We start from the raw sequence: 25,391 nt of genomic DNA, 5'->3' as shown, positions 1-25,391 counted from the left end.
CACAAAAATGCTACTAGGACTAATAAGTAAAGTTTAGCAAGGTTGTAGGGTAAAATATCAACAAAAAATCAATTGTATATCTATGTACTACCAACAAATACAGTCATTGGAAATTTAAAATTTTTTAAATTACTTACTTCCTCTTCCAGGAAGATGGAGTAGACATACTCTTCCCTATTCCTTCCTTTAAATACAAACTAAAAACTCTGGACATATATAAAAATAAATATAAAGAGATTCTGAAAAGCAGAGAGAAGAAGGGAGATTTGCTAGAAACTTTAGAACTCAAAGAACGATACGGTGGCTTCCTTCAGTTTTCTTTTTGCTTTATATATTCAAGATAGGAGCTAAAGAAGCTGGTAAATCAGAAATACCAACGGGTGCAGAAAAAATCCCCAACAAAAGCCTATTCTGGCAGGGACGGTGGCTCACACCTGTAATCCTTGCATGCTGAAGGCCAAGGCAGGAGGATCGTTTGAGGTCAGGACTTTGAGACCAGCCTGAGGGAGACCAAATCTCTACAAAAAATACAAAAATTAGACAAGTGTGGTAGTGTGCACCTGTAGTCCCAGCTACTTGGGAGACTGAGGCAGGAGGATCACTTGAGCCCCAGAGTTTAAGCTTGCAGTGAATTATGATGACACCACTACACTTTAGCCCAGGCGACAGAATGAGACCCTATCTTGGAAAAAAAAAAAAAGTCCTATTCTCTCTAGCCAAAGAACCAGGAAAGGGGTAGCCTAGCAAGACAGAAAATGTTTAGACAATAACCACTAACTCAAGCCAAATACTATTGGTTTGAGTTTCTATTCTCTCTTGCTTATACTCCTGCCCTCTCCAAACATTTTCACAAAAATGAGAGCGATCTTTCCAAACATGTAGTTGATGACATCATTCCCCTGCTTAAAACTCCTTAATAGAATCCGATATCCTTGGGATAACATGGCCTTCAAAGGCCTTGCATGATCTAGTCCCTGCCTAGTTTTTAGCTTCATCTTATATTATTCATCCACCTTGCTCATCCTGCTCTAGCCACACTCGGCCACCTGTTCCTTGAATGTGCTAAACTCCACTCATATGGAAACTATGGGTGTCCTTTCAGCATAAAGTGCCCCTCATCCCTTCTTTACTGTCCTACTGGCTAATCCACAGTCATCTTTCAGATCTCAGCAAAAATGCCACTTGAAAAAAAAAGCTTTCTATGACTTCCAATATTAATTTACATACTAAGAGCTTTACACTTGTTTCCTCTGCTAGGGAAGTTCTTTTCCCCATATCTTTATATGGCTCACTCCTTGACATCATTTAAGAATCTACACAAATATCACCTTCACAGAAAGAACTTCGATGACTACTTAAAATTACCATCCTTCTGGCACTCCTTAACCTCTTACTTTGCTTTATTTTCTTATCAAATCTAAAATTATATTCCTTAATTATTTGTTTGCTTATTTGTAATCTTACTAACTCTCTAAAATGTAAACTCCCCAAGGACAGGTGTTTGTCTTGTTCACTATCTATCCACATTTCCTGGCACACAGGAGGACTCCAGAAATCTGTACTATGAATTAAGGAAATCATTTTTGTAGGGAAGAGAGATATATAAATAAACTATTATATGAGGTATGAAAAATGAATAAAGGCATAAAGGAGTAATATCTGCTTTGGCAGTCCAGGAGGGATCACACAGAGGGGGCATTTGAGTTAGATTTTTAGGAATGTGTAAGAGTATATCCAGTGGAAGCTGCAGTGGTAATGAGGGGTATTCTAGGTAGAAGGCCTACAGACATAGTCATAAAGGAATGGAAAGCATGTGAAGGGAACTGTAAATACCTGAGAAAGACCACTGTACAGGGTTCATGTGAGGAAATGCTCAGAAAATTTCACCTATTCCTACCAAACCAGTAAGATAGACGGTTCAAATGTCATTTCCTCCATGAAGTCTTTCCTTTCTCTCAAATTCTATATCACTTTCTATATATCACAGTTTCTTATGGTAATTTCCTTTATATGTCCTATTTTATGGTTATTTGATTACTGTATACATATTATTTCCCCCCATAAGCCTTTATATACTGCTTGTATTCCAAAGAGCACAAAGAAACCAAAACACCGAAAAATACATTATTATTTCTTAGATTAGGTGGGCGGTGATGTAAGGAAGATACATATTATTAGGTTTTAAAAGATCACTACAAAATCATAGAAGGGGGTGGGGACGTATTTAAAAATTTTGTATTAGATGAAGAAACTATGGCTGAAAATCCATAGTTGGGGTAATAGACCTTTTGGGGTAACAGACCTTTTGACTCAATATGTTTAGATTTTTCTTCCTTATACCAAAATTTTAATTACTTATTTTTAATCATTTATCAATACCTCTATTATTTTCCTCTTACATGCATTCATTCCTTTACATATTTTAAAATTAGAAGTACAGGCATTATAGGAGTTAACTATCATATAGACTCACACTGATATAAATTTATTGTAAGGATGCTATGTTAAGTTTGAACAGTGTAAATATTTTAAATCTACAATGTTCCTTTAAGACTTAACACACAATTTTAATAAACTGAATGGATATAACCATTTCATTCTTTATTTTCCTCATAAACTTCCATACTAAGCCCTCTAAAGAACTTTCAGTTATTAATAGTTGAAGCATAAAATTATCCTTTTGTTTTAAATGCTTCTTTATGCATTTTGGTTCTTTTTACAGCTCAAAGATTACTCATTACCACAAATGACAATAGCTCACTTTGGGGACTAATACTATCAGGAACCAGAGTACACTGATGCCAAGCCAGCCAATTCTTCCAGGATGCACATTGAGTATGTAATAGACTCCAAGGATTAGATCTGATTTTAAATTAAATCACCTAAAAAGAGAATCTATATGACAAACTAATATTCTTTTACAAATAAACCAATTGCTTTTGTACATGAAACAAAGCAAAATATAATGAAGTGATTTATATGCAATAACTGTTTAAAAATGTTTCACATATACCAGTCAGAAATTAACTATGGTCTTACCATACATACAATTGTTTTGGAGACTTACCTCTTGTTACTTTCTTTTTAGAACCCAGTAGAATAATTTTTATGTATTATAATATTCACAATTTTAACTACTGCAGCCCCAAATGGAACAAATAAGATGACAGAAAGAACTAGGCTTCACAAAATCATTTAGTAGTATTAATAATTCTGATTTTTCTAATGATATTCATTTAAGCCATCCACATTTTTGAAAATGTATATACATCTTTAAAACTATATCTTTATAATATAAAAGGAAAAAAGTTAAGCAGTTTATTTAAAGAACAGTGATTTTAAAACTGCAAGATAATTTCATCACAATTACAAAAGACCTAGAGGTCTGTACTATTTTTACTCTTCCCCTTCCATGTTTTTGACATTTGGAAACTACTTCTTCTTTCCTTCCCCCTGTTCCCCACAGACACTCCCTTTAGGCAACAGTGCATCAACAAAATCCTCCCATGATCAAAGTCGACTACACCTGTTGCTCTTTTTCATGTTAGAAATCTCTGCCTTAATCCTATTTGACTTTATTACAAGTAAAGGTCATCCTGAATTCAACAAATGGAAAAGCCAATAGCAAAGCACACTGTTGAATAGCTGAAAAAAATGCTGTTGTGGAACATGTAAGTATAACATGCCCACACTGTCTTGGAAGTACTTGATTTATCATGTAGTCCTTCAATCTTGAAGCTGTGTAATTAACATATTTGCTAAACATCATAATAACTATAATAATGATCTTGATTCTTGGTAGTACACTGTTTCTTTTTTTCCTAAACTAAGTTGAATGTTCATATTCACAAGCATGAATTAACTCAGAGGATCTACTCTAACCTATTATCACCATTAGATTCTGGCAAATATAGCCCCCTTTTTTTGATTCCTCCATAAAATGACATCTCCAATACTTTTAATTCTCCAAATCTGTCAAATGAAGCTAAATTATTGTATTCAACATTTTAAAAGTTACCAATTCCAATAAATAGCAAAATAGATGGGTTGGGTTGTGCCTGAAAACTCTTCTGAACAGACAATGATTACGAACTATAGCTATAATACATTATGCCACTGGCCTTTTTCTCTATGCTAAATATAGCTCAAATCTATAATTTATTGCCATCCATATATATCTGACCTAAACTAGGAGACATTAATAGGAAGATTAAAGTAAGAATGAAAATAAACTTAACTAAAGAAAGATTTATGAGGTGAAGATAATTATTTTTAATATGCTCATAACTCACCATGACTAAAACATGTAACACTTACTCACACATGCTTATGTCCAAGTTAAAAAAGATGCCTGCCAACTTAGGATGAACCAAGCTCAATTAGTTTCAACCAACCAAGGAAAAGGCCACAGTTATTCCTATGGCTTAATAGGGAAAAGAAATCTTTTCAATAAATCACTGTGTTGTTGGCTTTAAATGAGCTTTTCAGTATAAGGCGAAACTGAATACAAGATTTTAAAGAAATCACTTGACTACTTCCCATATAAACTCAAACAACTGCTAAGAACACCTTGCCACTGTTTCATAATATAAAATGAACACAGATTTTCTTTACATATTTTCTTTTTTTTTTTGGAGACAGGGTCTCACTCTGTCGCCCAGGCTAGAGTGTAGTGGCATCATCATAGCTCACTGCAACCTCAAACTCCTGGGCTCAAGTGATCTTCCTGCCTCAGTTCCTAAGTAGCTGGAACTATAGGTGTGCACCATCACACTCAGCTAATTTTTCTGTTTTTTGTAGAGATGGACTCTCATTCTTGCTCAGGCTGTAAATATGTATTTTCTAAAAAGATATTTTAATGTACAGTTTTGTCTTGATGGAAAAATATGAGTATAAATATAAACTGATAACATCATTTGTCATCAAGTTTATCAAAACATTTTATATAATTTCTGAAATCCTGATAGACAAAACTAAAAATAAAATTCAGAGAAAGAATATAAAAATAAAAGAAAAAACTTCCCTATTTTTAAGATATCTGCCATTAAAAAAAAGTCTGTGTGTAAATAAGTTTTGTTCATTGAATTATATTTTTTCAACAATGCAATTTTAGAATAAGTAGTCTTCACTTTTTATTTTTCTCAAATTGGAAGTAGCTTATTTGACCATGATATCTCTGTTCCCCAAGCTTGGGTCTAGTAGTTAATGTATTAGCAAAGTTTACTATCTAAAGGAGGCTTTCCAAATCCTATTTTTATAAATAGAAGACTCTTTTTAGCAAGTTTTTAGCACTAAATCTGTTCTAAAACTCATGTTTGCCTGCAATGTAGCACATTTATATACAATGAATGGCCTAACCTTTCTCTCAGTTTCTTTATGTGTAAAATGGGGACAACAGCACCCACTCTATCTACTTCATGGTTCTGTATACAGAATAAAATAAATCATGCATATTCAATGTTTTGGCGACTATAATCTTATAAATGTAAGTAATTGTTATGATACATAGGAAACTTCTGCCAACTGAAAATTTCGGAAATAATGTTACAGACAGAGTGAAAAACAAACATGAAGTTCCTGAGGCTAGAATGAGCTGGGCATGTTTGAAGACCAGAAGAGCAGCATGGCTGTAATGGAATAAAAAGGCAGTGAGTGGAAGGAAACAAGGTTGGAGAGAAAGAAAGGGACCAGGTCCATGGGGCCTTATAGGTCATGGTAATTTATTCTGTGGGTTATGGGAATCCACTAGTGGGTTCTGAATATGGGAGTGACATATCTGATTAATAATTTTAAAAGGTCATTCCAGTGAGACTTCTGGTTCCAAAAAACACTCTGGAGACCTTTCCACTGCCAAATAATTAAGATACTGCATAAAATACAGATTTTTATTGAATTGTTGGGCACTGTTTTGTTTGAGACAGTGTCTTGCTCTGTTGCCTGGGCTAGATTGCTGTGAAATCTGTGGTCACCATAGCTCACTGCAACCTCAAACTCCTGGGCTTAAGCTCTGTCACAGGCTGGAGTGCAGTTGCCTGCTCATAGTTCACTATTAACTAAAACTCCTGAACTCAAGCAAACCTCCTGACTCAGCCTCTCAAGTAGCTGGGACTACAGGTATGTGCCACCATGTCTGGCTAACTTTTGTATTTTTTGTAAAGATGAGGTCTCACTATGTTGCTAGGGCCGGTCTTGAACTCCTGGCCTCAAGTGATCCTCCCATCTTGGCCAATATTTTTTTAATAAAGGAAAACACGAGAGATAAACAGTAGGTTTTTATGAAAGACAAGGGTTGTACAGGGCAGGAAAATGGTTTTGTTTTGTGCATGTTTTGGTGTATATCTTTTACAGTATGTAAATACATAATTTTATAACTGGCATACCTCTACAACCAAGAAATCTTATCTCTAGGTATATATCTTAGCACAGTGGCTCTCAGTACTGGCTACACATAAAAATCATTTAGATAATTAACAAAACAAAACTGATGTCCAAATCTATTCCTAGAAATTCTAATTTACTTGCCTGGGACAGGGTCCAAATATTGATACTTTTTAAAAATGTCCCAGCTACAGTTGAGAACCATTACCCCAAGAAAAACTGTATACATGTATATCAAGAAATATATAAAGAATATTCACAGCACCATTATTTCTTTTTTTTTTTTTTTTTGAGACAGAGTCTCACTCTGTTGCCCCGACTAGAGTGAGTGCCGTGGCGTCAGCCTAGCTCACAGCAACCTCAAACTCCTGGGCTTAAGCGATCCTACTGCCTCAGCCTCCCGAGTAGCTGGGACTACAGGCATGCGCCACCATGCCCGGCTAATTTTTTTCTGTATATATATTTTAGTTGGCCAGCTAATTTCTTTCTATTTTTTAGTAGAGACGGGGTCTTGCTCTTGCTGAGGCTGGTCTCAAACTCCTGACCTCAAGCAGTCCACCCACCTCGGCCTCCCAGAGTGCTAGGATTACAGGCGAAGGACACCGTGCCCGGCCAGCACCATTATTTCTAATAGCAGAATTTTTGAGAGAAAATGCTTGGGATAATGGATAAATTGTGGTAAACTCCTTGGAATGGAATGTTATGCAGCAGTAAAAATGAACAAACTACAGCTATGTGCAATGCCATGGTTAAATCTTAGAAACATATTAATAATATTGAGTGAATAAAAAGAGGTCTATTTAAAATACAATGACATTTGTGTAAAAGTCAAAAACAAGGAAAATTAAACATTATTTAGGTATACAAGATAATGATATTTCATTTTTGTAAAGTTTAGGGAAAAAATATTATTTAGGGAGTTCATACATATAAAGGAATGAATGGCAACTATATGGGATAGGTGGGTCACAGGCAGAGGGACAGGGTAGAAGCATTACAAGTAGATTTGACATTACTGGTAATGTTTTAGGTCTTAATGATGGGTGGTGTCCATCTTGCTATATTCCATAACTTATATATATATTTCATATATTCTTTTGCATGTATCAAATATCAAATAATAATAATTTTTAAAGAGATTCTAGCTACTATGAGGAAAACAGACTGTGGATAGGGTATATAAATAGCAGCAGAAAGAAATGTTAGTAGGCTACTGGAGTAGTCCAAGAGAGAGTTAAATACAGATTATATTGTATTAAGTGGAGTGGGAGAGATGGTGTGAAGTGGTCAGATTTAGAATACATTCTGAATAGGCAGATAAAGATACTTCAACTAAAAAAAAAAACATTAGAACACATTTTGAAGAGTAGAGCTTCTAGGACTTACTGATGGTGGATTGGAGAGTCTGCACTGTCCAGTATAGTAGCCACTACTCACATCTGGCTATTAAAATTTAATTTAATTTAATTTAAAATTGTTATTTAGTCAAACTAACCACATTTTAAGTGCTCAAAAGCATATGTGGCTAGTGGGTACTATATTAATATAGATTATACAACATTTGCATTATCACATTAAGACCGATTTGAACTAGGATAGGCAGTGTGTAGAAAACAGAGGAGAAAAAAATGGCTCCTAAGTTTTCTACCAGAGAACTGGGTGAACGGCAGTGCCATATAATGAGAGATGGGGGAAAATGCAGAAATAGCAAATTTGGAAGGAAAATAGAGTTCAGTTTTGCACAAGGAGAAATGCTGAGTAGGTAGTGCTCACAGAAAAGCTGGACCTAGAGATACAAATTTGGAATATATCACTAAAAACAGCATTTTAAATCACAGGATTAGATTTGATTGCAAGTGGCACAACCCTTTTGGAAGGCCTTTTGACAGTGACTATCAAAACTACAAAGGCATTTTACACTTTCACTCACTTGAGGAAATTTATGCAACATATATGAAATAATATTGTACAAGGTTATTCATTGTAGCATTGCTCACAATAACAAAAGACTGGAAACACATCATCTATGAGTAATTGGCTAAATAAATTATGGTACATCCACATACTGGAATAGACATGTAAAAAGAATGAGGAAGCTCTCTACATATTAAAATGAAAAGATTTCCAGGATAACTGCCAACTGAAAAGAGCAAAATTAAGGGGGCAGAAGTATTTAAGAATGTTGCCTTTGGGGCAAGAAAGGGAGTAATAGAATAAATGTTTGAATTTGCTTGTAACCATTAGGAGACTACACAAGAAGCTAATAAAAGTGGTTATCATTATGAAGCTTGGGTGGAAAGGGTGAAATATGAATGGAACAGGGGTGGGAGCAAGACTTCCCCATGTGTATCTTTTTATATTCTTTTGATTTCTGAACCATGTTACTATATTATTTAACTAAAAAAATTCCACCAAAAAATTTTAAAAGGAAAAAGCAACAGCTACATTAAATGGTGCTGAAGGGATCAATAAGATAAGGCCTAAAACTGACCATTGAATTTGGCAAGATGGAGGTGACTTTAACCAGAGAGGTTTCAAAAAAGGATAGAGGTAGGAAGAAATGCCTGTCTGGAGCAGATTGAAGGGACTAGAGAGAACCTCCTATCAGATCAGCAGTGGCATTAGATTCCCATAGGAGCACAAACCCTATTGTAAACTGCTCAGGCTAGGGATATAGGTTGTGTGCTCCTTATGAGACTCTAATGCCTGATAATCTGAGGTGGAGCTGAAGCGGTGATGCTAGTGCTGGGGAGCAGCTGCAAATACAGATTATAATTAGCAGAGAAGTTTGACTATACGGAGACCATAATAAATCAATTGCTCGCAGACTCGTATCAAAATCCTATCAGTGAGTGGCAAGTGACAATTAACCCGCATCTGGTGGCAGGATTTATAGCGGCAAGTGAGTTGATGTACTTCAATTGTACAGCTGCATCTGGTGGCAGGCTTTAAGTCAGAATCCAACACTTACTTTAGTCTGCACGTGGCCTGCCTATTATTTTATTTACTACTTCCATCCACACCTCTTTCCTGCACTGCACACTTGTCTCAGTCACAGTTTTGGTAAGCCCAGAAGCTAATGCTAGCAAAAATGAGTAAAAACCAAACGTTGCTGGAGAGCTTCTTTGAAAAGGGGGCAAGACCCAATGATGAGACATCAGAAGACTCTAAGATTGCCAAAAAAATGAAAGTGGCATTTAAAAGAAAATATCAAGAGTCCTACTTAAATTACGGGTTCATTGCAACAGGTGATTCACATTCTCCAAGCCTGCTTTGTATGATATGTAGCAACTGGCTATCCAATGAAGCCATAAAATCTTCAAAACTGCTTTGTCACATGGAGACCAAGCACTCTGCTTTAAAAGACAAGGCTTTGGAGTTTTCAAAAGAAAAAATGTAAACACAAAGAACAGAAGTAATTACTGAAGGCCACCACTTCATCAAATGTGTCAGCACTGAAAACATCATTCTTAGTAGCTAACCTCATTGCTAAAGCTAAGAAGCCCTTTACTATTGGTTGATCCTGCCTACTGCTAAGGACATTTGCCGTGAACTTTGAGGAGAGGCTGCATGTTCCTCTTTCAGCTAGCACCATAACAAGACAAACTGATGAAATAGCGGAGGATATTGAGGCACAATTGTTAAAGAGGATTAATGAGTTACCATGGTATGCAATCCAGGTTGACAAGTCTACCAATGTTGACAACAAGGCAACAATGCTTGTTTTTGTACAATATATTTTTCAGGAGGATGTGCATGAGGATATGTTATGTGTACTTTGGTTGCCAACCAACACCACAGCTGCAGAAGTATTCAAGTCTTTGAATGATTACATATCAGGAAAACTGAATTGGTCGTTTTGTGTTGGTATATGAATAGACATAGCAGCTACCATGATTGGACGGCTTTCTGGTTTCACTACTTGGGTCAAGGAGGTCGCTTCTGAATGTGAGTCTATGCGCTGTGTCATCCATAGAGAAATGCTGGCTGGCCAAAAAATGTCACCTGAACTAAACAACATTTTGTAGGATGTCATTAAAATTATCAACCACATTAAAGTACATGCCCTTAACTCACATCTGTTCACACAGCTCTGTGAGGAGATGGATGCAGAGCACGCACGTGCTCTTTTACACTCAGAAGCAAGATGGTTTTCTAACGGTAGATCATTGGCCAGAGTTTTTGAGTTATGAGAGCTGCTCCAGAGATTTCTTTTAGAAAAACAGTCACAACTGGCAGCACATTTCAGTGATACAGAATGGGTCACAAAACTTCCTTACTTGTGTGACATATTCAACCTGCTCAACGAATTCAATCTGTCACTCAGTGGAGAACCACAACTGTGTTCAAGTTGGCAGATAAAGTGGCTGCATTCAAAGCCAAACTGGAATTATAGGGGCGATAAGTGAACACTGGGATTTTTGACATGTTTCAAACATTAGCAGAGATTTTGAAAGAGACTGAGCTAGGGCCTTCTTTTCCCCAGGTGGTGCATTATCACCTATCTCAGCTTTCAGAAGAGTTTGAGCATTACTTCCCAACCACAAAAGACCCATGAACTAGGAAGGAATGGATCTGCCACCCATTTTTGAATAAGCCAGGTGAATCCACTTTGTGCTAGAAAAGGATCAACTGCTTGAGATTGCAAATGATGGTGACTTCAAATTTCCATATGTTCTGAATTAAAGTCAAAGAAGAATATCCTGAGATTTCCACAAAAGCATTGAAAAGCCTGCTTCCATTTCCAACATCCTATCTTTGTGAAGCAGAGTTTTCTGCAGTGACAGTAAACAAAACAAGATTACAGAGCAGACTGGACATAAGCAACACACTTCGGGTGTCACTGTCTCCCATCACTCCTAGATGGGACCATCTAGTTGCAGGAAAACATGCTCTGGGCTCCCAATGATTCTGCCTTATGGTGAGTTGTATAATTATTTCCTTATATACTACAATGTAATAATAATAGAAAATAAAGTGAACGATAAATGTAATGCACTTGAATCATCCCGAAACCATCCCCACCACAACCCACCTGGTCTATGGAAAAATTGTTTTCCATGAAACTTTCCCTGGTGCCAAAAAGATTGTGGACAGCTGACCCAGGCAGTGCCTACCTCCCTGGACTTATATAACAGCACTCTCCCCTTGCTCACTACTTTCCAGTTACCTGGGTCTTCTTTCAATTCTTCAAACTTGGTTATTTCTTGCTTCAGGGCCTTCATTTCTGCTGCCTGGAATTCTTCTCCTTTATTCTTCCTACTGTTGTCTCCTTACTATCTATCTTTTAATGAGTTTATTGTAATTCTCTCCTATAGTAGGTACCTCCTCCTATTGGAGGTTCTTTTCCTCCAATGCATTTACCATGATTTTTATGTACCTATCTACAGGTTCACTTAGTAGTATTCTCCAGGAAGTTAAAAACTGTCTGTTATACCCAGTCTCTAACATAATGCCTGGCACACTGTGTTCTCAATAAATATTTTTTTAGTCATAGTAAAGAACATATAACATTAAATTTACTAATTTAACCATTGTTAAGCATGTCCAGTACTCCAGTGGACAGTGCCTCCACCCTCCACACCAAAAAAATCTGAAAGGCACTCTCATAGAACACGTCTTTCTTGAAAGAAGAAAACTTACATAAGGATCAATTTTTTCCTGTTTCACCTATTTTGGAATTAGTTCATTTCTCACCTAAGCAAAATCAATCAACATTATCATTAATAAATATTCATTAGAAATACACTGCCCCTTTTCTTGGCAAATTCCAAGGTAAGTAATTTCATTTTAGTAAGAGAAATAGTTTATTTTTACTTTATGTTCAAACCAGTATTACAAGTAGCAATGAGCATTGCTGAACTGCAGCAGCATTCCACATGACTGGTGTCTCTAACCTAGTGCCAAATGAGATTAACTCTTGAGAAGTTTTTAAATTCTATTTTACAGCACTTTAGCATCTCACATCCTTTAAAAACATTATAAGAATGTACACATGAGAGTATTTCTTATAACGGAAATACTCAGGTTACTAATGATATCTTATATGACAAACAGTTCACTCATGGTAGTCAAAGCAAATTCTGTTTTGAACTACATAATATGTATATGCATACTCAATTTTTTAAAAAGCATTTGGCAAAACATATATTGCTCATTTATTGTTTTTTTTTTTCTTTTTGAGGTGTTAGAAATTAGGGTAAGAGTACTTAGATGCCTCCTTCAAAGTAAGTTAAAGCTAGATAACAAATGATAACTCTACTAAAAAAATCTTTTTAGAAATGTTCATGATTTTTTTTTCTTTCTTTTTTTTTTTAAGATAAGGTCTTGCTCTTGTCCCCAGGGCTAGAGTGTAGTGGCATCATCATAGCTCACTGCAACCTGAAACTCCTGGGCTCAAGTGATCCTCCTGCCTCAGCCTCCCAAGTAAGTGGGACTATAGGCATGCACCACGTGCCTGGCTAATTTTTCTGTTTTTTTTGTACACACAGGGTCTCACTCTTGCTCAGGCTGGTCTCAAACTCTGGGCCTCAAGTGATCCTCACTCCTTGGCCTCCAAAGTGCCAGGATTACAGGCATGAGCCATTGCACCTGGCCCATGAATATCTTTTGTTGCTAATGTTTATGAAAGTTAAGGTTGTTATTCATGGAATAATGAAGTGCATATATGTCTGAGTTAATATTTTCAATTTTTTTTTTTTTTTTTTGAGACAAAGTCTCACTCTGTTGCCTGGGCTAGAGTGCCGTGGCATCAGCCTAGCTCACAGCAACCTCAAACTCCTGGGCTCAAGCGATCCTCTTGCCTCAGCCTCCCAAGTAGCTGGGACTACAGGCACGCGCCACCATGCCCGGCTAATTTTTTCTACATATTTTTAGTTGTTTGGCTAATTTCTTTCTATTTTTAGTAGAGACGGGGTCTCACTCTTGCTCAGGCTGGTCTTGAACTCCTGAGCTCAAACAATCTGCCCGCCTCAGCCTCCCAGAGTGCTAGGATTACAGGCTTGAGCCACCACACCCAGCCAGTATTTTTATCCAAATTATTACATCAATCTACTAATCTCTAAGAATTTGGAAATTATGATTTAGTGTAGTTAAACAATTATGTCTTGAATTCACAAGAATTTTGGGTATGAGAATGGTCTCAAACTGTAGGATTTAGCATGAGAACATAACTATATTTAACTGTAAAGTAATACTACAAACTCTTTTATTAAAGTAATATAAATACTTTTTAAGTTTATATTCCAAAAGAATTATTAATTTATTCATAATGCATTTCCAATTATTGGCTTTGCTTTCCAATAAGATCATTATTAGAGAGGTTTATCTAGCTTTAAAGCCTTTGTGCAGCACTATGCTGCATGCTGATTATTAGAAGTTTTTTTAAAAAGAACAAAAAGGTTCCTGGGCTATAAACTTAAGTTATAAACTTAAGACCTAATGAAATGATCTAGCTACATGCAGGTTTGCAAAGAAAATGCTCACACACCCTAATGATAATAGCACTAATGGAGCCAATATATAGTGTACATATTAATCCTTAGATTATGACTCTTAATCCAGGTACTAAAGAGTTTACATGTCCCACAGTAGTTTGGCCCTCTGCACATAAGCTGGTTAAAGAATACCTATTACCAATGAAAATATGTCCAAACTCTTGCTTAAATGCCTTTTACAAATAGTAAAAGGAATATTAAAGTATTTTATAATATCCAGTTGCTCCATTAACTCAATCATACTGTGATTGTTTTTAGACTCTTCTCAAGTTCAAACACGTATGGCTTGCTCTTCAAGCCTTTCAAGTTGAGACTTATAGGAAAAACAATGCCAAGCAAGAAGTTTAAATAAAACATAAAGCATTCACAGAAATGATTACAGGAGTTCAAGTTGATTGTAATATCTTCCTCATCAACACATCAAGTACAAAGCTAAAAATTCTAATTGAATTTATAGTTTATATTTTGTTATTTCTTCTTGACCCATGGATTACTTGAAAGTGTATATATTAATTTTCAAATATATAGGTTTGTTCTAGTTACTGTTTTGTTATTGATTTCTAGATTAATTGCACTATAAGCACAGAACATAATTCCTGAAATTTGTTGCAAACTTACTTTAGAGCATAGGTTATAGTCACTTTTTATAAAGAAATGGATTCTATATTATATAATATAGTATTTTAGGAGGTCAAAATTGTTAAATTGAGTCTTTAAATCTTATGATTTTTTAATTTGCCTATTCCATCAATTATGGAGAGAGTGTGTTATAATCGTCTAGTGTGATATGGATTGTTTCTTTGTAGTTATTTCAAAGTTTGCATTGTATATTTTGAGAATATATTATTAGGTGGATATAAATTAAAAAGTTACTTTCTTCCTAGTGAATTGAACCATTTATCATAATGAAATAATCATTTTATATCTATAGCCTTAAAACCTATTATATTTGATATTAATATGGCTACACTGTTTTTATTTTGGTTAGTATTTTCATAAGAAATCTTTTTCTCAATCTTTTGATTTCAACATTTCATATACCTATGTTTTAGAGGCTGACAGTTGAATTTTTTTAAAAATCCAGACTGATTATCTTTTAACTGTAACATCTAGCCATTTAGATTTAATGTAATTACAAATAATTTGAGTTTAAATCTACCATATTATTTTATATTTCCATTTGTTTCAGCTACTCCATGCTTATTTCTCTCCTTTTTGAGCCTTTTATTGAATTATTATTTTTTAAAAAAACCTATCCTCTATTCTCTCTTCTAGTTTGGAAGTTATACTTTATGTTTCTATTCTTCTAGTGGTTGCCCTAAAAATTATAACATTCTTACAGTTAACTAATCAATATGTAAAGAGCAGTCAATATCTTTATCCTACTTCTCAACGCAGGGTGAGTATCCCTTATCCAAAATGCTTGGGACCAGAAGTGTTTTGGATTTCAGATTATTTTGGATGTTAGAATATTTGTACGTAAAAGTACCTAATGAGGTATCTTGGAGGTAGGACTCAAGCCTAAACATGAAATTCATTTATGTTTCACACATAATTTACATACACAGACTAAAGGTAATTTTGCACAATATTATTAATAATTTTGTGTATGAAACAAAGTTTACATACACTGAACCATCAGAAAGCAAAGGTGTCACTATCTCAAGCCACCAAAGTGGACAATCTGTAGTTGTCTGGCATCACCATTATTCCTGACTGAATTTATATGCTACCAATAAACAATTGTTTTCTTAAGCTTATTCATATATAAGTACTTCACAGTAAAAAGTATGACATATCATTAATATAGTGAAAAAATAATGTGTTCAGGATAACAAGCAGCATAGCACATCACCTGAATACTTGCATCAGCTGTTAAACAACAGCAGCTCACACATAACAGAGGGCTTCCCATCCCTACCTATGACTCTGTGTTTTGATTAAAAGGTTACCGTACAATGTAGAAAAACCCCCTTGCAGATGCTGAATAAACTAGGTGTTGTGCACCTGAGTTTTAACTGTGACCCATAATATGAGGTCAGGTGTGGAATTTTCCACTTGTGGCATAATGTCAGCAATCAAAAACTTTTGGATTTTGGAGCATTTTAGGTTTCAGATTTGGGATATTCAACAAAGGGCTTAGACTACATTGCTGTAATTATTCTCTTCCCAGTTTATATGTTATTGTCATATATTTTAATTCTTTTATTTTATCCCAGCACAACATATTATTTCAAATTGTCAATGTCTGCTTAGATTTAGCCACATATTTGCAGTTGTGTGACCTGTGTTTCTTGAATTCCTGTTCTTTAGTTTTTGTTCTGAGACAGAGTCTTGCTCTGTTGCCCGGCCTGGAGTGCCATGGCGTCAGCCTAGCTCACAGCAATCTCAAACTCATGGGCTCAAGTGATCGTCCTGCCTCAGCCTCCTGATTAGCTGAAACTACAGATGTGTGCCACCATGCCTGGCTATTTTTTTCTATTTTTAGTAGAGATGGGTCTCACTCTTGCTCTGGCTGGTCTCAAACTCCTGACCTCGAGCAACCCTCCCACCTTGGCCTCCCAGAGTGGTAGGATAACAGGCGTGAGCCACCACACCTGGCCAAATTCCCGATCTTCTAATGAACATTTTCTTTCTGCCTAAATTCCACGTTTTAGAATTTTCTTTACCAAGGGCCTGCTGGTAACAAAGTTAGTTGTCTGGAAAAATTTTTATTTTTGTCCTCATTCTTGAAAGATATATTCACTGGACATACAGTTATAGGGTGGCAGTTATTTTCTTTCATCACGTGGAAAATATTGTTGAACTATCTTCTGGCTTCCATTGTTGCTGTTTGTTTTTGTGGTAAGTTTGTTTTACAGAAGGTAAACCTTTTGTGACCATTTTTTTTTTGTGTAAAACTTACAGAGGCACTCACTTTCAGGATGACATTTTTTAGCATTACACTGAGAGTGAATGTCTCCTTAAGAATGAGGCATCTATTGCCAATTTATGAAGACACTCTTTGGTTTGTGCAAGTGCCAAGTTTGTACTTGCATGACTCTAGGAATTAGTGGCTCCTCAAATTTTGCACCGTAGTTGCCTTTCTTGCTTCACCCTAGTCCTGGCCCTGCTGTGCATTCTGTTGTGGGTCTTTTAATTTTTTGTTTTTGTTTGTTTCTTATTCTCAGAGTGCAGTTTCTTAGTACTGGACGTTTGGAGGGGTTCTGTCATAGTTTCGATAAATCTGTTCAAATACTCTAGATATATTCCTCTTCCTCATGCAGTAAAGGGTGAGCTAATCAGTGCTTCTTTCAAATTTATCATCAGTAATGTACCCTAAAGTGGTCCTGCCAATATACAGCAATAGCACTCAGTTTGCCCAGACAGAAATGGAGGTAAAGAACTTTCTAGGAGGCCTTCATGTGTAAAAGCTGAAAAGGGTGTTAGCTTTGTGGTTTGAATTTGCTGCTGGGATCAGAAGGGCTGCTGTAAATTACTTTGATTTTGGTTTACCCTGTTTACCCTACAGTTTGCTTTACCCTGGTTTACCCTATAGTTTCTGCAGTCTACTCAAGTTCAAAAACATCCAAAAACTTTTGGTCTTTCCTAGAACTTTATAGAAAGAAGCAACAACATGAGTGAAGGCTTCAGTTATTTAGCTGGGACTTGAGAAATGGATAGCGTTTCTACTTTTAGAGATGGTGCAATTGGACAGTAGTATCACTGTCAATCATTGGAGCTCCACCAATCATGATCTTTGAAGGAACCCTTCTCTACTAGACCAGGCTCATTTCATCATGGACTGTATCATGGGGCTCTTCTCTATTGTTAGGGACAGGTGTAGGTAGGCAGTGTTAACCACAGGAAAAGAGGAGGGGGGCAAAAATGAGGAGGCCAATAAGCATTTAGAATCTAACCCGCAATGGCAAAAACTTGCAGTTAAGGATTTTTCACAGCCAGGATCATGCTCAGAAAATAGGAGCTCACGTCCAAAGGTGACCTTTCCTCCATCAACATATATTAGCATAGTGAAAATCATATCCACTAGAGCCATGACAGTTTACAAATGCCATGGCAACCCCTGGAAGTTACCCTACAAGGATAAAATTTGGATGGCCCTTAGTTCTAAAAACTCTCCACCCTTTTACCAAGAAAGTAATGAATATTCTGCCCACCATTTAGCATATCATAAGGCATAGACATAAAAGCAGAAGTGTGGTAAAACCTCAGGGTCTTCACTACTCTCAGAGATAGAACCATTTCCCCTCAGGAAACGTTCCTTCGCTTTCTATTTTTGTACAAAATAGCCTGCAATAAAAGCTGCCTGTTGGAAGTGTTGTCTGTCATCACTCCCTCACACCACCTGGCTTGTGATTATTCCAAGCCAGGAGCCAAAGAACTGGGGCAACAGTTCTAAAAAAAATCAACCCTGACATCTATGCAATCACAAAAGTGTAAATTTAATTTACTTTAATTCTTTTTAAGTTGTCTTTTAATTCTATTGCCTGGGCTAGAGTGCAGTGGCATCATCATAGCTTACTGCAACCTCCAACTCCTGGGCTCCAGTGATTTTCCTTCTTCAGCCTCCCCAGTGGCTGGGACTATAGGCACTTGCCACCACACCTGGCTAACTTTTAAATTTTTTACAGAGATGGGGTATTACTATTGCTCAGGCTGGTCTTAAACTCCTGGCCTCAAGCTATCCTCCTGCCTCAGACTCCCAAAGTGCTAGGATTACAGGCATGAACCACCATGCCTGGCCTACTTTAATTCTTTACTGTCATTGACAGTTGGCTGTTTATATTATGATTTTTTATGGAATTAGGTATATAGTGTTTAATAATATACTTTAGCAGATGTACCTGGCAACAATTTCATTTATATTCCTAAGCTCTTTCTTATAACTTGAATGGCATTTTATACTAAATTGTATGAATTATATCTAGGAGTTAGCATATTCAGAGTTACATATTTATTAACTTATATTCGTTATCAGTGAATGGTAGTCAGCCACCATTGGGCCTAACTCATTTTATTTTATTGGATGGTTACGTGTTTAATGTTGGGTTACTTCTCTGAACATTGGTCTTTCTTCCTAAATTGTTTCAAAAATTGTTGTGGTTTTCTCATTTTACAGATGCAGAAATCAATGGTCTGAAGTGTTAAGTTCATGCGTTTTTATGATGCTGAAGGGCACTTAGTTGCCTTTGGGGGCAGTCTGAATTTTATTTTGCAATATAAGTACATGCTTATTATTACTTTGTTTAAATTCTAGTTTTGTTTTTTTTTTCATGAATTTTCTTAAAAATAAGTAGTTTCAGGTGGCAGGTGGGGAAATTAATAATCTAGTTGAGCAATTATTTTATGACAGTGAATGCTCTTGGATCTCTGGAATCAGTTGTCATTGAGTGCAGTTTGGCATTTTGTTACACAAAAAGTTGTGGTTTAATATTCTTTTATCATTCAACTAAAATTTGGGCCTGGTTTTGTTCAAAAACTTTATTTAAATCACTGTCTCCTTTTCAATTTACAAATAAGAAAAACAATTGGGCTAGAAGCAACTTTTAAGCATCAAAACTTTAATAATTTTAATGGAAATATTTTCATGTAGAATACATTTTCCTGCTTTCGTAAATAGAATATTATTAATATATACTAAACATAATATACTCTTTCATGTTGACTCAAGGTTGCCAAAATGGTCAATTATTTTACTAAGCTTTAATACTGCAAAGTCTTCAGGAACTACTGGGATATACAGGCCTATTCCTGTGATGAGTAAGGCCCATACTGCTGTGCTTTCTTGGCTGCCATTTATCATTTTTTATTACTGTCGGTATGCCACTGATTCTAATCTACTGCCTTATCTCATACATAATTTGTGTAGTTAGTGATTTCCAATTTCTTCTCTTTTTTTTTTTTTTGACTTGGCAATGGTCCACATTTTTTCAAATGAAATCTTACCTGAACTCAAATATATAAAATGAATGAACCGAACTCAAATATATAAAATGAATGAATGTGGATTTGTGCTGTGGAAGTAGGAGAGGGGGTCCAGAGCCTTGTTGCCAAGCCTCCATACCTGGTCTCCAGTGTAGAACACCGAGTCATCTAATGGAACCCCAGACCACCACCAAACAGTTTCATACACTGGTTTAGCATAAGAGTGAAATCCTCTATTCTGAGGGATAATTATTTTCAGAAAATACTATCTTGTATATATATATACAGAAGGCAACAAAAACCAGATACATGACCTTATTACTCACCTCTATTAGTATAACAAACAAAAACAGAAGTACAAGGTTTGAAAATTCAAATATAGGAAGTTTAAAAAGTGAAAACTGCCTTCCCCAATGTTCTGCATACCCTTCATCCTACCAAAACCCTTCTCCTCAAAGGTAACCACTATTAATTTACTTGTGATTATTTCTGCAATGTATATGAGCATTTATGTATGTGTGCACATGTGTATATGTGTGAATAAGGTTTTTTATACAAACAGAAGGGGTCATACTATACTTTACAATGCACTTTATTTCATTTAATAATATATCAGCAGTTTTTTGTTTTATTTTTTTAAAAAATGAGGTTTCAAACAACCCTAGGCTCAAACGATCCTCTTGCCTCAGCCTCCTGAGTAGCTAGGACTACAGGTATGTGCCACGGCACCTGGCTGTCTTTGTCAACAATAATTTTTCAGTTGGGTTTCACTGGTATGTTATATGACTGTGTTTCTACTGTCTGTGTCTAAGCATAAAGAGGCACTTCACAAGAGAAGAATGGTAATAAAATGCTCAGCCTTTCCCATGAACATCACTGACTCTACAATGTATCTGCAATGGAACATTTACCTCAAAATAATGCACAAAATAGTTATTCATATAGCTATTACATACTTCATTGTAAGAAAGCTTTATATTGATCACATAAACAATGTTTCTATGGAAAATGTATTCAGAGTTTCAACCTGAAACCAGAAATATCTGTCTAGAGATAGCATAGCACAGTGAGAAAAGTGTGTGTTTTACATGCAAAAGACCTGAATTTTAATCCTGGCACTGTGACTACTGGTTTTATCACTTTGAACAAATTACTTAAATAAGGTTTAGTTTATCATATGTAAAACAGATACACACACACACACTCTCTCTCTCTCTCTCTCTCTCTCTGTGGATCAAATGAGGTAACAGAACATTGCCTGGCACACAATATGTACTAAGTTCCTTTCCTTTCCCCTACAGAGGGAGTGGGAATTCTTAATTAGCTTCAAACTCCTCATGAACTAAAGAGGAATGGTGCAGGGAGCAGGCAATGAAGGACTAGAGATTAAATGAGACAAGGGAGAGGTTTAGGGATTCTTTATGGTCAGAATGGATAAGAGACATAAATAGCTTCTGGATTTTGGCTAGCGTGCTAGTCACTGTCTTTATTTTTGCTCTCATCAGTATTGGAATTGTCCATCTCCTCTGCTTTATATTTCTACCCCATCTGCCCCCTTCATTTAGAGTCTCCATCCCCTTTCTTTAGCCAACCACAAGATAGAATTTGGTCCTAGTTTCCCACTTTAAAGTCATAGGGTTAAAAAAAAAAAAAACCTGATCTAAAACAAACACTTGGAGATAGACTATAGGAATGACGGAATGAGGACCTCAGTGAACTCCCTCTCCCTCTAAAATAACAAAAACACAGGCAGACAAATAAAACCAACTACGTCAGAACTATGGCATTTAACAAAAGGCACAGAATGAACTAAGAAATTATGTATCCAAGAGTAACTACTGAACTTCAATGTCCTTGAGAAAAACAGCAGCCCATGCACCTAAGGTGGAGTATGGTCCCAATATTATTATACAATTAATGAAAATGTCAGGTTCCAATCCTGCCTCTACTGTCAGGGGGTAGGGAACATGTGACCTTTCCCCTATCCTTCTGAGATCAAGTTAGTCTTATTTTTACCACAACTATCTATGAGAATTAAAAATCTAATGTGGTAACAACAACAACACTACATCCCATGAGTAGGTGGGCAAAAGTTATTTACCTTAAAAAACTTGCTAAAACCAACATTTCTACCTTACACTGGAAGATAATTTATTATCTGCAATCAAATCATTTAATAGCTTTAGACTTTTGTTCCAAGGCAGTGTTTTACCTTTCCATGTAGTTATTACATATTAAAATTTCTAAGAAAGAGTGACAATGAAGCCAAAACTGTAACTTGACATAAATCAAAATGCCAACATTGAAATTCTCAACAAAGCATTTCTCTTCACTGAGCCTTAATCTTTCTAGTACATTTGTCAAAGAATGATTTCTATTCCTTCCTCTTTATTACTATAAGCTATCTCTCATGCCTAGTTGCTTTAGAGAGCATCCTTTCTTCAAAGCACCAATGCCTTTCTTCCTCTGATTTCAAAATAGCATTTTATAAACAAATCTTGCCCCAAAGCCATCCAATCCATACTGTATTATAAATTTATGGGCTCAAAAACATATATACGGTGTTGTCATATAATAGATTTACTAGGATTTTACTTTTAAATCATCAAAAGTAGCTAACAATGACTTTTCTTAACTTGAATTAAATTGCATAGGGGGAAGAAGAGCCAATATTAATACATTTCATTATGAATAAAATCCTACCTTAGGAGAAGTAGAGAGATCTTTTCCTGCAGACACAATTGCGTTTTCATTTACTCCCCCTGTCTTTGGTGAGAAGACCGGTGGGGCTGGGGCCTTTCTTTTCACTCTCCTTTCAGTTTCCAGTTCTTGAATGGGATTTATGAAATTATTTGGAGGAGGAGTTGGTTTAGGTTCATAAAAAGGATTTGATCTAAATGAAAGAATTATTATTGTTAAATGTCTCTCAAAAATAGTTTATTTCCAACTAAAATAATAAAACATGTAGTAAAACTATAATTTTTTTTTTATCAAATAAAACCCAAACCAGTAATAACCTACCACTTGGAAGCAATGACTGTCAATCTTTTAGTCCATTTCTATCCAAATTTAAATAAAGTTCTTCTCTTAAAAAGTATTTTTAAATTTTTTAAAAATACAAGGTCACACTCGAATTATTATATATAAAGCCTTAGGAAAATGTTAAATGTTAAAAATAGTAACTCCAATATATTTTCCACACCGAAGGAAAAGGAAATAAGATGTGGAAATATTGATTTGTTTTCTTTTTTATGCTCTACCCCATTTTTTTTCTTGTATTCCATCCTTTCTTCCATGTTAAATTCTGTTCTCATTATGGAACATCTTTTAGTGGTTCATTCAGCAAGGTTCTGTTAACAGTAAGTTCTCCCAGACTTTGAAAATGTCTTTATTAATCAGCTTCACACTTAAATGATAGTTTAGTTGGGTACAAAATTCTAGTTGTCAGCTATTCCGTCTCAGGGCTTTGAAGATATTAGCCTAGTGCCAGCCTAATTTTGTTCCTTTGTAAATCATCTTTTCTCTGTGGTTGCTGTTAAGATCTCATTATTTTTGGTTTTGAACAATTTTACCATGATGTGTCTAGGTGTGGATTTCTTTTAACTTATCCTGTTTCAGACTCTCTTTATTTCCTGAGTCTGAAGATTCATGTGTTTCATCAGTTTTTAATGACCTCTTCTCTATTTTCTCTCCTCTTCTTTACAAAATCTTGTTAGATGTATGTTGAACTACCCACTTGTCATGTTTCCTAACCCCTCCTTCATATCTTTGCAAATCCTTATTCCTCCTGTGCTAAGATAATTCTCTCACATTTCTGATTCAGTTCACTTTTTCTCTCTTCCTCTGGGTCTTAAGTTCAATTCTCCATAAACTTTTAATTTCAATAAGCATATTTCTTCATGTGTCTGTGTATATGGTACCTCAAGTTCAAAGATTTGAGTTATTAATCATTTTAACATATTTATTTTATAGTCTCTATCTGATAAATCTATTATTTAAAGTTCTTGCACGTGTAATCCTGCTGTTTCTTTTGTCTCCAGACTCTTTCTCTTGGTAGCTGTTTCCTTGTGTGTTTTGTAATTCTAGATTATTGAGTTCAGCGCTTAATCTGAGAAATCCAGTGTAGTCTGAGCTAGGAGTGTCTCTCTTCAGAGCGTTTTATGCTTGCATTTGCCAAGTATGTTAGGAGTAACTTTATGTGTTTCTTTCTTGGTTTAGGAGTTCCCAGACCATCCTGTCAAAATAATGTCAAATCTACATGAGGGAGGGCCTGTGTTTATAAATTCTCAGAGAAGAATTTTTCCCCTTGCCTAAGGTCTAGGCCCAAGCAGAAAAACTTCTTTGTTAACTTTATGGGTAGATGGATTTTTTTTTTCCTAGTTATCCTTTAACATAAGTAGAGTTGGCTCTCTGCACTTGCGGGTTCTGCATCTGTAGATTCTAACCAACTGTAGATTGCAAATATTTGAAGGGAAAAAAATGGATGGTTGCATCTGTATTAAACATGTACAGACTTTTTTCTTGTCATTATTCACTCAACAATGCAGTGTAACAACTATTTACATAGTATTTATCTTGTATTAAATATTATAAGAAATCTAGAGATGATTTAAAGTATACAGGAGGATATGCATGGGTTATATACAAATACCATACCATTTTATAGAAGGGACTTGAGTATCCAGGGATTTTGATATGGGGAAGGGTTCTGGAACCAATCCCCCACAGATACCAAGAGACAACTGTATCTGGTGTATGTGATAATTATTCTTCCTGTTGCACAACGATAAACCATTATTCTAGTTCATTCCCTAGAATCTTACATCCTGTGTGCACAGTAACAACAGAACCTCTGAATCTACAGAGCTAAGGACCTGACCACCCAAATATTGAGATTATACCAAGGGAATACCATATAGTCATGTAAGGTCTATACTTATGATAGCCCTCTCTTTCAATTGTGCATGTTCTTTGAATTACAACAGTACAAAACTCACTTAGAACCAATTAGTAATTACACATCTGCCTAAGGATTTATAGAAAGATCACATGAGGCTCTGGATACCAAGTATATCTAGATCAGAGTGGGTATACATATCATACTTGTGATGTCATTCTCACTCTTGTTTCATAGCAATAATTAATGTCATGTGACTCCTTCCCATTGAGCTAGGATGCAGCCTCAGAATCTCCTTCAACTTAGTGCTTAGGGTAGTTTCTTTTAACTAAGTGAAGTTGGCACACTCATAGAAACCTATTAGCTGTTCTTCATCTTCCTGCGATCCTGCATTTAAGAGAAAAAGAAGCCAGTCATGGTGGCACACACCTGTAGTCCCAGCTACTCAGGAAGCTGAGGCAGGAGGATCACTGGAGCCCAGGAGTTAGAGGTTGCAGTGAGCTACGATGATGTCACTGCACTCTAGCCTGGGAGATAGAGTGAGACCTCATCTCAAACAACAACAAAAACCAAAACAAAAAGAAAAGAAAAAGAACAGGAAATATACAAATTTTTGAAAATTAGCTTTTCAAACCAAAATACTCGTGTCTAGTAACCAAGCTATCCTTGAAGTATTTACAGTCCCATGTTCTAAC

The 25,391-nt window shown here is 35.8% G+C and overlaps 1 protein-coding gene across 8 annotated transcripts in view; it reads right to left on the bottom strand.

Annotated features, from left to right (window-relative positions):
- Positions 1-25,391, bottom strand: part of EHBP1 (EH domain binding protein 1) — a 323,665-nt gene that overhangs the window by 127,321 nt on the left and 170,953 nt on the right. For all 8 annotated transcript variants that reach the window (XM_045549705.1, XM_045549702.1, XM_045549704.1 and 5 more), the window contains exon 10: positions 22,503-22,692. In XM_045549705.1, the coding sequence (XP_045405661.1) occupies positions 22,503-22,692 (190 nt within the window). The remainder of the gene's footprint in view (positions 1-22,502; positions 22,693-25,391) is intronic.

The sequence above is a fragment of the Lemur catta genome, chromosome 4 (assembly GCF_020740605.2).
Source record: "Lemur catta isolate mLemCat1 chromosome 4, mLemCat1.pri, whole genome shotgun sequence".
NCBI lineage: Eukaryota > Metazoa > Chordata > Mammalia > Primates > Lemuridae > Lemur > Lemur catta.
The sequence above is the reverse complement of the archived record's forward strand: the minus strand, read 5'-3'. Positions and strand labels throughout refer to the sequence as shown.